Source organism: Xiphophorus hellerii, chromosome 19 (assembly GCF_003331165.1).
Source record: "Xiphophorus hellerii strain 12219 chromosome 19, Xiphophorus_hellerii-4.1, whole genome shotgun sequence".
Classification (NCBI taxonomy): domain Eukaryota; kingdom Metazoa; phylum Chordata; class Actinopteri; order Cyprinodontiformes; family Poeciliidae; genus Xiphophorus; species Xiphophorus hellerii.
The window spans coordinates 22,119,175-22,133,280 of record NC_045690.1 but is presented as its reverse complement, the minus strand read 5'-3'; the positions used below and the strand labels follow the sequence as shown (position 1 = coordinate 22,133,280).

The 14,106-nt window shown below is 42.1% G+C and overlaps 1 protein-coding gene across 2 annotated transcripts in view; it reads right to left on the bottom strand.

Moving 5' to 3' along the window:
- The window catches only part of sos2 (son of sevenless homolog 2 (Drosophila)), a 50,061-nt gene that overhangs the window by 11,429 nt on the left and 24,526 nt on the right, over positions 1-14,106 (bottom strand). For both annotated transcript variants that reach the window (XM_032547818.1, XM_032547819.1), the window contains exons 7-11: positions 13,436-13,546; positions 2,780-2,878; positions 1,425-1,552; positions 627-1,282; positions 441-522 (exon numbers count right to left, since the gene is read on the bottom strand). In XM_032547818.1, the coding sequence (XP_032403709.1) occupies positions 441-522; positions 627-1,282; positions 1,425-1,552; positions 2,780-2,878; positions 13,436-13,546 (1,076 nt within the window). The remainder of the gene's footprint in view (positions 1-440; positions 523-626; positions 1,283-1,424; positions 1,553-2,779; positions 2,879-13,435; positions 13,547-14,106) is intronic.

Sequence of the window (14,106 nt, the reverse complement as noted above, 5' to 3'; positions counted from 1 at the left end):
CTATTAAGCTATTGATTGAATGATCTGTTTTTGCATTTTAGGCAACAAAATGTTTTTTTTTTTATTTGTAGAAAAAGAATTGAATTATTTATTTGCATCTTTTACTGCATTTCTAATATTGTACAAAGAAAACTTAAGTGGTTAAATGAAAAACCTTCAGAATGTGTCAGTCGTCTTATCCAATTAATCAATTAATCATCAGAATAATCAACAGAATAATCAATTACTAAAATTATAGTTAGTTGGAGCTCTAATCACAACCCAATAAAATTCATTAAAGATTGTAATGTCACAACATTTTCAAGAGGTATGAATACTTCAGGAATGTACTTCAGTAAAACTAAATATGGGAAAATGGTGGTGTAAAGAGACCGCAGCAGTCGAAAGTGTGTGTGTGTGTGTGTGTGTGTTTACTGTATTTTTGCCATAGTAAACTGTACCTGTCTATAAGAAGGGTGAGCAGCTCCTGTGGTTTGCAGAATGATCGGTAGGTGGTGAGAAATGTGCGCACAAAGTTGGGATCTAAAACAAATCCAGTAGAAATATTATAATATTATATAACACAAATATAATAGAAGCTACACAATAGATTTTGTTTGTTTGGTGAATGGCCTGCAGCAGCTTACCAGCATACATGTGGTAGGTGAGCCTCTCGATGAGCTTGACCACGGTGCCGGCCTTGATGATGGGAATGCCGGTCTTGCTCTGCACTCTGTCCTCGAACACAATGTTCTCCTCCGAGTCCTGCACGGCGAACTGGTAGACCTCCGGCGAGGGCAGCCTGAGCGGACGCTGCTGCTCCTCCGTCTGCAGTATGGAGTCCAACATGCGGTCTAGCGTGGAGCGGTACTGAAGCGCCATCAGCGCCGCCATCCAGTTCGCCTTCTCCTCCGCTGTCCGTGCGCAGAAAACCGCAGAGTTTTCGTCTTTGAAAATGAGTTCGAAAGCGTGCTGCAGCTCCTGGGAGTCCTCGCGGTCCACGATGCGGATCTTCCGCAGCACGAACTTTTCTTTGAGGCGGTACTCCGCGCCGCTGCCGGACCCCGGCAGCCGCGAGCTCTGATTGGCCTTGCAGCTGATCATGAGGCCGTCAAACAGGAAGTTGTGTCTCTCGTGCTTGGCGCCGGCTCGTATGAGCGTCCCCTCGGTGATGAACTCGTTGCAGCACTGGCCGATGTCTTTCCCCTCCCAGCCGTCGATGCTTTTCTGGATCTCGATCATTCGCTTGATGGCTAGCTGCTTGCCGCGTACCTGCCGGCTGTAGCGGCGGTAAATGGCCTCGCTGGGGGAAAAGAGAAAATCACAAATATACCAACAAATCAAAAGAGACAATCTGGTAGCGTGACGTTTTCGTGTAAATATGTGCAATAAATGAACTCAGCCAATGTGAGGCAAGTCTTTCTATCCTGTGGGCGGTAACGTACACAGGTTTACGACGAGGCTGGTGCTTGACGTAGATGCGCTCCACGCTGGACTGCAGGTTAAGCAGGGCAGTAATCGCCTGTTTCAGACATTCTCTGTCATCTTGTTCTTTGCTACGTTCCTGAAGTTGCTGTAAAAGAGACAGAAAGAGAAACGTATTTCTATAACTCTTGATGTCAATCAAAATATATGTTTGGTATGAGAAACAATGCTGCAGAAGAACAATGGTTCTATCAACTCTAACAATCTCTAACACAATAAATAAGTTTACCTTTCAGTGCAAGAGCAGAGAATGTGATGCGTTTGATGCCAACAGGAAAAGCGTTTCAGTCTTACCTCTCACTAAGAGGCTCCGACTTTAAAAACACAACGTGCCAGGGTCCGTCCTCACACAACAGTAAGACGGTGAGAGTCTTAAGCTACAACCAAAGTATCAGTGGGAAAAGCCAACTTTGAGGTGCAGAGACTTATTCTCTTAATCCTTTCAACAAAATGAGATTTGAATTCATCCAATTCATTCATTTAAAGGTTGTAAAACACAGAAGACACAAAATTTTAAAGTGTTTTTGGCCTTGTTTCTAGTGTCTATAGTACCTTGGTACAATTGAAATGAGACTAAATTAGCTTACATCACAGTAAAAATTAGGAGGTTATTATAAGTCGATAATTCCTTAATATTGATGAAACCGTATTGATTCAAAAAACTAGTACTTTTTCATCAATGTTAAGGAATTATTGACTTAAACCAAGCTCACATCATACAAAGTTTCTTGTATGTTGGTTTGGTCATACTAGACCAAAAACACTTAGAAGATTTTGTGTTTTTGCAGTGTATTTCTGTGGCTCTACCTTACAGAGAAAACTCAGGACTGACCAAAACAAAAGTGGACAAATAAAGTTTTTTTTCCCACCCAAATTATCTGGGTTATTAATCAACACCTTAATTATGAAAGGAAAATCAGAAACCGCTTGCAAAGAAAGGATTTCACTTTAGTGTTACATTTTACAGTGCAATCAATATTATTAGATCCATTATGTTTAAATAAAAAGAGAAGAGTCATCTTTGAATAATACTTAATTAATAGTTAGGATGACAAAAATATAATTTTTATATTGTATTTTAATTTTAATAGATTTTAAGGATCAGAGTAGCAGATTTTTGTCTGTTTTTAACAAACAAACTGGAATACAAAGTATTTTCTAAAGTATTAAAATCACATTTTCTCCTTTTTTATTACTGTTAAAAGTCAACCACTATATATTAGAATAAATCTATGAACTCAGCATGCAAATATCAAATAATTTAAAAAAAAAAGGAAACAATAAAGTGTTGTTGACAGGAATAATGAGTGTATACCTGCAGTAGCTCAAAGTAGTGCAGACAGTGGTACACTGGAACCTTCATCAGCTGGGGAAGGACATACTGAACGCACTCCTTAAAGCCTCCCGGATTAGACTGCAGACAGAAATGAGAATAGTTAGAAATGTTGGAAATAAACCAGGATGGTAATGTTTTGAACTTCTGCACAAAAAAACGCCTTAATTATCAACCACAATAAAATCAAAACGGTGCCCAAAAGTAATTTTTATTGCACAATGTCACTTTCGTTTTCTAAATGAATTCAGTCTGGTGTGTTTCCACATGACTGCAGGGAGTCGAGGACAGAAGTGAAAGCTAAGCAACTTTTCTTTTTTTTAAAAAAAACTTGTGGATAAAATGAAAACATACAAAACACACACAGGCCATGTAAATGTTCCAGTCCACAACTGTGAGACTCCCAGAGAGAAGGACGAGCGAGCCGGCACAATAACTGTCAGGGTGGGGCCAAAGTATCCACTTTAATCTTTGATCCCCTGATAAATGACTCAGAATCAATATCCCTGTACTTAGACTCCACAGCGGCAGCTACAGCGTCTGGCTGGGGAGGAAGAGTCCGGCTCACGGAAAACAAAAGCTTCAGCTGCCCGATGCGCGTTGACGGACCGCGGGAAAACAGCGAGCAGAGAAGGAACAAAACCGCACATTTTTACTACACAGCCTGTAGGGAAATACTGACGACGGCCTACATGTTAACAAGAATACCGTTGATTACGGCCAAATATGAAATAGTATCACGTCTTCCTGGTTGAGCAGAAAAGGGCCGAGCTTTTCACATGTTGATCTTACAAGCATTTCTTTTTAAGTGCTACAAATGATCGAGCGTTTTCTGAAGTAATGCTATGTGACTGCATTTAATAAAACTACTTATTTACAAAAGGAATTCATTTGTTTGCATTTTTTTAAATATATATGTTTCTAATATTGTAATTAAGAAGCTTAAGTGGTTAAATGAAAACAAATCTGCAGATTTGTGCCATGTTTAAAAATCTGATTAATCGTCAGAATAATCAATAGAATAATAGATAATTAAATTAATTATTAGTTGCAGCCCAAACTTCTGTCTTTTTTTGGTTTTCTTTTAGATTACCTTGCAGCCATTTTCAAACCCAAAAACATTTTCACATTTCAACTCCATGAAACCACAAACTTGAGTCTCTTTAACTGAGATTTTATGCAACATAGAAACACAGAATTACAAAGCGGAAAAGAAATAATAACCAGCTCAAACTTTAAGTCTCATTGTTATGGAGGAACTGGTACGGAAATTTGGGCTGATATAGGTATCGGATATTAATATTGCTCTACGGACATTATATACATTTCAAAAACATGAAAAACAACCACAGCACTGACTGCTTCAGCTAAACTCCCCAAAACCCTGCACTGCATCACTCCATCACTGCACCACATGACCAAACAAAAACCGCATGGCTGCCTCCTCCCCTGTCCTGAAACACACAAACAGCAAGAAGACGGAAATAAAACATCTGTCCTGTAAGTAGTTACTTAGACTGATAAAATGATCGAAATATCCGTTTTTTATCATCTTCTTTTTGAAACTCCTCTGTAAAGGCTGGGTTTGTGGACAGAACAACAAATAGGTGAATTTTGTCCGCGGATGATTACAGATCCTCCAGAGTTACTGATGGTCGTCTCAACTCCTCAGTTTAACTACATGAAGCATTCGCTTTAATAACACACAATAGTTCTGCACTGATTTGCGTTCCTCGCATCACACTGAAGGTCGTCAGACTGAAGAAAGAAAATGTGGAAAAAGATCAAGAGGCCTTTGCTTGAAAAGCAAAACATAAGAACAAAGCTGTTTTAATGCTCCTGTCTCTTTGTGTTAATTGTCGTCACACCTGAGCATGAAGGCTGGAATCATCAAAACATCTTTTCAACTCTACAGCGCATTAACGTTAAGTCAAGCACAAAGGACACAACTTCTCAAATGTTGTTAGAGATCATTTTCAGCTGCAGCTGCATCCTTTGTTACCGCTGATCAAGCATGCTATTTAGGAAATAAAATTAATATTTTCTTATTTAAAAAGGATTTAAATTAATTTCTTATTTGTATATTTCAGTGTATTTCTGATTGCATAAAAAAGTCTTAAATAAAAAAAATATTTTTTAAGATAGTAATTAGAATTATAACTAAAATAACCTTTAGTTGAACATGAAAGTTTAAGATCAGGAGTCACAGAAGTTTTCAGCCTCTGAGACTCCTGACGTCAGAAGTTTTCAGCCTCTGTGACTCCTAACGTCAGAAGTTTTCAGCCTCTGAGACTCCTAACGTCAGAAGTTTTCAGCCTCTGTGACTCCTGACGTCAGACGTTTTCAGCCTCTGTGACTCCTGACGTCAGACGTTTTCAGCCTCTGTGACTCCTGACGTTGGAAGTTTTCAGCCTCTGTGACGTCAGGAGTCACAGAAGTTTTCAGCCTCTGTGACTCGTGACGTCAGAAGTTTTCAGCCTCTGTGACTCGTGACGTCAGAAGTTTTCAGCCTCTGTGACGTCAGGAGTCACAGACGTTTTCAGCCTCTGTGACTCGTGACGTCAGAAGTTTTCAGCCTCTGTGACTCGTGACGTCAGAAGTTTTCAGCCTCTGTGACTCCTGACGTCAGACGTTTTCAGCCTCTGTGACTCCTGACGTTGGAAGTTTTCAGCCTCTGTGACGTCAGGAGTCACAGAAGTTTTCAGCCTCTGTGACTCGTGACGTCAGAAGCTGTCAGTCTCTGTGACTCCTGACGTCAGAAGTTTTCAGCCTCTGTGACTCCTGATGTCAGACGTTTTCAGCCTCTGTGACTCGTGACGTCGGAAGTTTTCAACCTCTGTGACCTCAGGAGTCACAGAAGCTGTCAGCCTCTGTGACTCCTGACGTCAGAAGTTTTCAACCTCTGTGACCTCAGGAGTCACAGAAGTTTTCAGCCTCTGTGACTCGTGACGTCAGAAGTTTTCAGCCTCTGTTACTCGTGACGTCAGAAGTTTTCAGCCTCTGTGACTCCTGACGTCAGAAGTTTTCAGACTCTGTGACTCGTGATGTCAGAAGTTTTCAGCCTCTGTGACGTCAGGAGTCACAGAAGTTTTCAGCCTCTGTGACTCGTGACGTAAGAAGCTTTCAACCTCTGTGACTCCTAACGTCAGAAGTTTTCAGCCTCTGTGACTCGTGACGTCAGAAGTTTTCAGCCTCGGTGACTCGTGACGTCAGCAGTTTTCAGCCTCTGTGACTCGTGACGTCAGCAGTTTTCAGCCTCTGTGACTCGTGACGTCAGAAGTTTTCAGCCTCTGTGACTCGTGACGTCAGAAGTTTTCAGCCTCTGTGACGTCAGGAGTCACGGAAGTTTTCAGCCTCTGTGACGTCAGGAGTCACAGAAGTTTTCAGCCTCTGTGACTCGTGACGTAAGAAGCTTTCAGCCTCTGTGACTCCTAACGTCAGAAGTTTTCAGCCTCTGTGACTCGTGACGTCAGAGGTTTTCAGCCTCTGTGACGTCAGGAGTCACAGAAGTTTTCAGCCTCTGTGACTCGTGACTTCAGAAGCTTTCAGCCTCTGTGACGTCAGCAGTCACAGACGTTTTCAGCCTCTGTGACTCGTGACGTCAGAAGTTTTCAGCCTCTGTGACTCGTGACGTCAGAAGTTTTCAGCCTCTGTGACTCGTGACGTCGGAAGTTTTCAGCCTCTGTCACGTCAGGAGTCACAGAAGTTTTCAGCCTCTGTGACTCGTGACGTCAGAAGCTGTCAGCTTCTGTGACTCCTGACGTCAGAAGTTTTCAGCCTCTGTGACGTCAGGAGTCACAGAAGCTTTCAGCCTCTGTGACTCGTGACGTCAGACGTTTTCAGCCTCTGTGACTCCTGACGTCGGAAGTTTTCAGCCTCTGTCACGTCAGGAGTCACAGAAGTTTTCAGCCTCTGTGACTCGTGACGTCAGAAGCTGTCAGCTTCTGTGACTCCTGACGTCGGAAGTTTTCAACCTCTGTGACCTCAGGAGTCACAGAAGTTTTCAGCCTCTGTGACTCGTGACGTCAGAAGCTGTCAGCCTCTGTGACTCGTGACGTCGGAAGTTTTCAACCTCTGTGACCTCAGGAGTCACAGAAGTTTTCAGCCTCTGTGACTCGTGACGTCAGAAGCTTTCAGCCTCTGTTACTCATGACGTCAGAAGTTTTCAGCCTCTGTGACTCGTGACGTCAGAAGCTTTCAGCCTCTATGACTCCTGACGTAACAGAAGTTTTCAGCCTCCGTGACTCGTGACGCCAGAAGTTTTCAGCTTCTGTGACTCGTGACGTCAGAAGTTTTCAGCCTCTGTGACTCCTGACGTCAAAAGTTTTCAGCCTCTGTGACTCGTGACGTCAGAAGCTTTCAGCCTCTATGACTCCTGACGTCACAGAAGTTTTCAGCCTCCGTGACTCGTGACGTCAGAAGTTTTCAGCCTCTGTGACTCCTGACGTCAAAAGTTTTCAGCCTCTGTGACTCGTGACGTCAGAAGTTTTCAGCCTCTGTGACTCCTGACGTCAGAAGTTTTCAGCCTCTGTGACTCGTGACGTCAGAAGTTTTCAGCCTCTGTGACTCGTGACGTCAGAAGCTTTCAGCCTCTGTGACTCCTAACGTCAGAAGTTTTCAGCCTCTGTGACTCGTGACTTCAGAAGCTTACAGCCTCTGTGACTCGTGATGTCGGAAGTTTTCAACCTCTGCGACCTCAGGAGTCACAGAAGTTTTCAGCCTCTGTGACTCGTGACGTCAGAAGTTTTCAGCCTCTGTGACTCGTGACGTCAGAAGCTTTCAGCCTCTGTGACTCCTAACGTCAGAAGTTTTCAGCCTCTGTGACTCGTGACTTCAGAAGCTTACAGCCTCTGTGACTCGTGATGTCGGAAGTTTTCAACCTCTGTGACCTCAGGAGTCACAGAAGTTTTCAGCCTCTGTGACTCGTGACGTCAGAAGTTTTCAGCCTCTGTGACTCGTGACTTCAGAAGCTTACAGCCTCTGTGACTCGTGATGTCGGAAGTTTTCAACCTCTGTGACCTCAGGAGTCACAGAAGTTTTCAGCCTCTGTGACTCGTGACGTCAGAAGTTTTCAGCCTCTGTTACTCATGACGTCAGAAGTTTTCAGCCTCTGTGACTCGTGACGTCAGAAGCTTTCAGCCTCTGTGACTCGTGACGTCACAGAAGTTTTCAACCTCCGTGACTCGTGACGTCAGAAGTTTTGCCTCTGTGACTCGTGACGTCAGAAGTTTTCAGCCTCTGTGACTCGTGACGTCAGAAGTTTTCAGCCTCTGTGACTCCTGACATCAGAAGTTTTCAGCCTCTGTGACGTCAGGAGTCACAGAAGTTTTCAGCCTCTGTGACGTCAGAAGTTTTCAGCGTCTGTGACGTCAGGAGTCACAGAAGTTTTCAGCCTCTGTGACTCGTGACGTCGGAAGTTTTCAACCTCTGTGACGTCAGAAGTTTTCAGCCTATGTGACGTCAGGAGTCACAGAAGTTTTCAGCCTCTGTGACTCGTGACGTCAGAAGTTTTCAGCCTCTGTGACTCGTGACGTAAGAAGCTTTCAGCCTCTGTGACTCCTGACGTCGGAAGCTTTCAGCCTCTGTGACTCCTGACGTCAGAAGTTTTCAGCCTCTGTGACGTCAGGAGTCACAGAAGTTTTCAGCCTCTGTGACTCGTGACTTCAGAAGCTTTCAGCCTCTGTGACTCGTGACGTCAGAAGTTTTCAGCCTCTGTTACTCATGACGTCAGAAGTTTTCAGCCTCTGTGACTCATGACGTCAGAAGTTTTCAGCCTCTGTGACTCGTGACGGCAGAAGCTTTCAGCCTCTGTGACTCCTGACGTCAGAAGTTTTCAGCCTCTGTTACTCATGACGTCAGAAGTTTTCAGCCTCTGTGACTCGTGACGTCAGTAGCTTTCAGCCTCTGTGACTCCTGACGTCACAGAAGTTTTCAGCCTCCGTGACTCGTGACGTCAGAAGTTTTCAGCCTCTGTGACTCCTGACGTCAGAAGTTTTCAGCCTCTGTGACTCGTGACGTCAGTAGCTTTCAGCCTCTGTGACTCGTGACGTCACAGAAGTTTTCAGCCTCCGTGACTCGTGACGTCAGAAGTTTTCAGCCTCTGTGACTCGTGACGTCAGAAGTTTTCAGCCTCTGTGACTCCTGACGTCAGTAGCTTTCAGCCTCTGTGACTCCTGACGTCACAGAAGTTTTCAGCCTCCGTGACTCGTGACGTCAGACGTTTTCAGCCTCTGTGACTCCTGACGTCAGAAGTTTTCAGCCTCTGTGACTCCTGACGTCAGAAGTTTTCAGCCTCTGTGACGTCAGGAGTCACAGAAGTTTTCAGCCTCTGTGACGTCAGAAGTTTTCAGCCTTTGTGACTCCTGACGTCAGAAGTTTTCAGCCTCTGTGACGTCAGGAGTCACAGAAGTTTTCAGCCTCTGTGACGTCAGAAGTTTTCAGCCTCTGTGACTCCTGACGTCAGAAGTTTTCAGCCTCTGTGACGTCAGGAGTCACAGAAGTTTTCAGCCTCTGTGACGTCAGAAGTTTTCAGCCTCTGTGACTCGTAACGTCGGAAGTTTTCAACCTCTGTGACGTCAGACGTTTTCAGCGTCTGTGACGTCAGAAGTTTTCAGCCTCTGTGACGTCAGGAGTCACTGAAGTTTTCAGCCTCTGTGACTCGTGATGTCAGAAGTTTTCAGCCTCTGTGACGTCAGGAGTCACAGAAGTTTTCAGCCTCTGTGACGTCAGAAGTTTTCAGCCTCTGTGACGTCAGGAGTCACAGAAGTTTTCAGCCTCTGTGACGTCAGAAGTTTTCAGCGTCTGTGACGTCAGGAGTCACAGAAGTTTTTAGCCTCTGTGACTCGTGACGTCGGAAGTTTTCAACCTCTGTGACTTCAGAAGTTTTCAGCGTCTGTGACGTCAGAAGTTTTCAGCGTCTGTGACGTCAGGAGTCACAGAAGTTTTCAGCCTTTGTGACGTCAGAAGTTTTCAGCCTCTGTGACGTCAGGAGTCACAGAAGTTTTCAGCCTCTGTGACGTCAGAAGTTTTCAGCGTCTGTGACGTCAGGAGTCACAGAAGTTTTCAGCCTCTGTGACTCGTGACGTCAGAAGTTTTCAGCCTCTGTGACTCGTGACGTCAGAAGCTTTCAGCCTCTGTGACTCCTGACGTCACAGAAGTTTTCAGCCTCCGTGACTCGTGACGTCAGAAGTTTTCAGCCTCTGTGACTCGTGACATCAGAAGTTTTCAGCCTCTGTGACGTCAGAAGTTTTCAGCGTCTGTGACGTCAGGAGTCACAGAAGTTTTCAGCCTTTGTGACTCGTGACATCGGAAGTTTTCAACCTCTGTGACTTCAGAAGTTTTCAGCGTCTGTGACGTCAGGAGTCACAGAAGTTTACAGCTTCTGTGACTCCTGACGTCACAGAAGTTTTCAGCCTTTGTTACTCCTGAAATCGTGTTCTGCAGTCTGAACAGGCAAACGACGTAAAAGTGTCCCACATGCGCAGTAGAGGGCGCAGTAGCGTCAGCCGTCTCAGTTTTCTCCCAACCGCCATAAAAAGAAGAAGTGCTCAGTGTTCAGACTGTCATGAAAAGATGAGATACAGGTCGAATTACGTAAAAAAAAAAAAAAAAAAATCAGAATTGGGTCACTTCAGGCTGCAGTGTGAACGCAGCCTGATATGTATTCATTAACATCAGAGTAATATCAGTCTGTTCCTATCCTTAGTTCATGTTTTACATGGGAGATATGATGAGGTGTGGTTAGCCGCCAAGACTACGTCTATTCGTGTTTGGCACCACAAACAACGTGTGACTCAATTTCAGCTGACAGATTGAGATTGAAAATAATAAAAAATGTACACAAAAATCAAAAATTGGTTTCTGTAAAAAAAAAAGGGCTATTACTGTTAATATAAATAAAAGCTAACAATCGGATTGAGTTTCTGATTTAGTGCTATAAATCAGAAGACAAAACTAAAACTTTTTATAAATTAAATGCTAACAATAAACAGTCGCAAATATTAGGAGCTGAAATACTTAATGGTTTTAATTGTGATTAATTAATTATTGAAGTGACTGTCAACTAATTTAGTAACTGATTAATCATTAACTGGAGTATACAGACTCAGAAAAGTTATTTGATAAAAGAACAACATCCTCAGAACAGTACTCAAGGCAAAATGTACAAAAATATAATCATTTTGCATTTGAAATAAGAAAAACTGTCTGTAAATACGTTCTGCCCAAAACTCATCAAGTGGCAGTTTTAGCTTCACCTGGTTCAAATTCAGTCCAAACAATAATCTCACACTAAAACACATTTTCAACTCTACAGCGCATTAACGTTAAGTCAATCACAAAGTACACAACTTTTCAAATGTTGATGTTAGAGATCATTTTCAGCTGCAGATGCATCGTTTGCTACTGCTGATCAAGCATGCTATTTAGGAAATAAAATTTATATTTTCTTATTTAAAAAGGATTTAAATTAATTCCTTATTTGTATATTTCAGTGTATTTCTGATTGCATAAAAAGTCTTAAATAAAAAATATATTTTTTAAGATAGTAATCAGAATTATAACTAAAATAACCTTTAGTTGAACATGAAAGTTTAAGTTCAGGAGTCACAGAAGTTTTCAGCCTCTGTGACTCCTGACGTCAGAAGTTTTCAGCCTCTGTGACTCCTGACGTCAGAAGTTTTCAGCCTCTGTGACTCCTGATGTCACAGAAGTTTTCAGCCTCTGTGACTCCTGACGTCACAGAAGTTTCAGCCTCTGTGACTCGTGACGTCACAGAAGTTTTCAGCCTCTGTGACTCGTGACGTCAGAAGTTTTCAGCCTCTGTGATTCCTGAAATCGTGTTCTGCAGTCTGAACAGGCAAACGACCGTAAAGTGTCCTACATGCGCAGTAGAGGGCGCAGTAGCGTCAGCCGTCTCAGTGTTCTCCTAACCGCCATAAAAAGAAGAAGTGCTCAGTGTTCAGACTGTCATGAAAAGATCAGATACAGGTCGAATTACGTAAAAAAATAAAAGAAATAAGAATTGGGTCACTTCAGGCTGCAGTGTGAACCGCTGATCAAGCATGATATTTAGGAAATAAAATTAATATTTTCTCATTTAAAAAGGATTTAGATTAATTCCTTATTTGTATATTTCAGTGTATTTCTGATTGCATAAAAAAAGTCTTAAATAAAAAAATATATTTTTTAAGATAGTAATCAGAATTATAACTAAAATAACCTTTAGTTGAACATGAAAGTTTAAGTAATAGAACATATTCTTTGTTCTACTTATTGTCATGAAACAACCACAATCTTCAGCATGTTTTATTTGTGGTTTTATGATGGAACAACGTAAAGCAGGGCCTAATTGTGAAATGTGGGGAAAAGGATACATGTTTTAAAAAATCTCTACAAATGAAAGAAATCTTGAAGACAGTCAACCCCTCTCTACTCTGATGGCTCTAAATAAAATCGATTGCCATGCACTTGCCTTGAAAAGTCATCAAAGTCGCAACTTTAGAAGAAAAAATAATGCATGCATTTCAAAATGTTATAAAATTTGAAAAGTGTGGGTATTTTTTGCCTAATTTTTAAAGCTTTAGGCGTTTATTTCCACGTCGTAATTATGCACTATTCTTTGTTGGCCTTTCAGAGAACATCCCAATAAAATACTTTGTGTGTTTGTATACCAATGTGCGACAAAATGCTTTCGCCTGTGTGACAGTTTTTCTTTAATTAGCATCAATACAACAACGTAAAATTAAAAGCATATTTTTAACTCCCCGTGCTCACCGCCTCTAATGTGAAGCCTGCGTGAAAATAAACACTGGGTGTGAATATTCGGGGCATGGCGGCTGCAGTGTTGACCTGACTGGTGGTAAACACAGCGAGGCCTCAATCTCAGCCACAACACCGTTGAAGTACACACAGTCTGCTGTTCTCCTTTTGACTTCAATAGGCGCTTAGCGGCATGAAACGATACAGCGAGAGCTCCGTTTATATACATATATATATATATATATATATATATACAATAAATGAGAAGTAGGCATTTCGGTTTAAAGGCTTGAAATGAGCAGAAAATTAGCCTGTTTTGTAAATACTGCTACAGTAAGTGGGGTTGAAACCCTGCGATGCTTCACTTAGCCACAATAGTTTCTAGCCTGAGAAAACAACAGCAAATATTTCATCTTCAAAGGCTGCCAAACTGCACCCCACCGGGCCCATTTCAATGCTATTCTCGCGAGGAATGTCCAAATAAAACAAAAACGGCAGCAGAGAATCAAGTGCGCACACACAGGACGCTGAATATGTCATGACATGCCTTCAAACCATATTTTAGCCGAGCTCAGATCGAAACAGAAGCAGGAACGAATGCCGAGTGTGAACGCTACCGGCGTGTGTTTGGGAAGCAGCTGGGAAATAAGCAACTTTAAGATGCAAGTTCAAACAGCAAAATGAGTTTTTATGAAATGACCAATAAGTATTCAGCAGGTAATGTTGTCCCCTTCAAATTAAAAACATGACACTGCAGCTTTAATGACGGGGAATTATAGTAAAGATGCATTCATAAAAAATTTTTTTCAGTTTTTTATGAATGCAGATAGAAAAATTTAAATGTTCTGTGAGTGGATGAGCGCCGGTTCAAAACCTCACCCCGAAGTGTTGGCGAACTGTTTGCCTCTGCATCATTTCATGGAAGTGCTCATTGAATTTCTTGCCAAGAATGTCCTGAGACAGGGTCTCGTACGGGTCAAACGCCTGCTCCTGCAAACACACAGAACGAGCCAGAGCATTACTAATCAAAACACAGCCATTCACGTTGAAATGACCCGCTGGTGTAAAACTGAACAACTCATGCTGTCATTATATTTAGTCATTTGTGCTGAGCATCTGGCTATTTCTAATGCATAAATAGTGAGAAAGCAAACATTACATTTCATTATTGGCCTTCATTTTGGTAATTGCTGACCGAAATGTTGGCTTTTAACAAACAAATCTTAGACGTAATTTGTAAGCCAATATAAAATATGTACATTTTCACAGGTACATAGCTTTTATTTGCTCTATTAAAACTCAAAGCTGGAAGAGTTTCCAGAAAATATCTTTATTTTGCTTGAACAAAAACAAGAAAAACAAGCTAAAAAAGATGTTATGAAACAGATTTTTATGCTTCTTGGTGGGAGTAGGTGATACAAGTTTGGGATTTTATTACAATTTTTTGTGATGACAAAAATTTGTGATAAACCTATTACTAATCCCCAAATTAGTTATAGGTTTAAAAGCCTATTACTAATTATTTTTTGGTAACTATATGGCTGCATGGC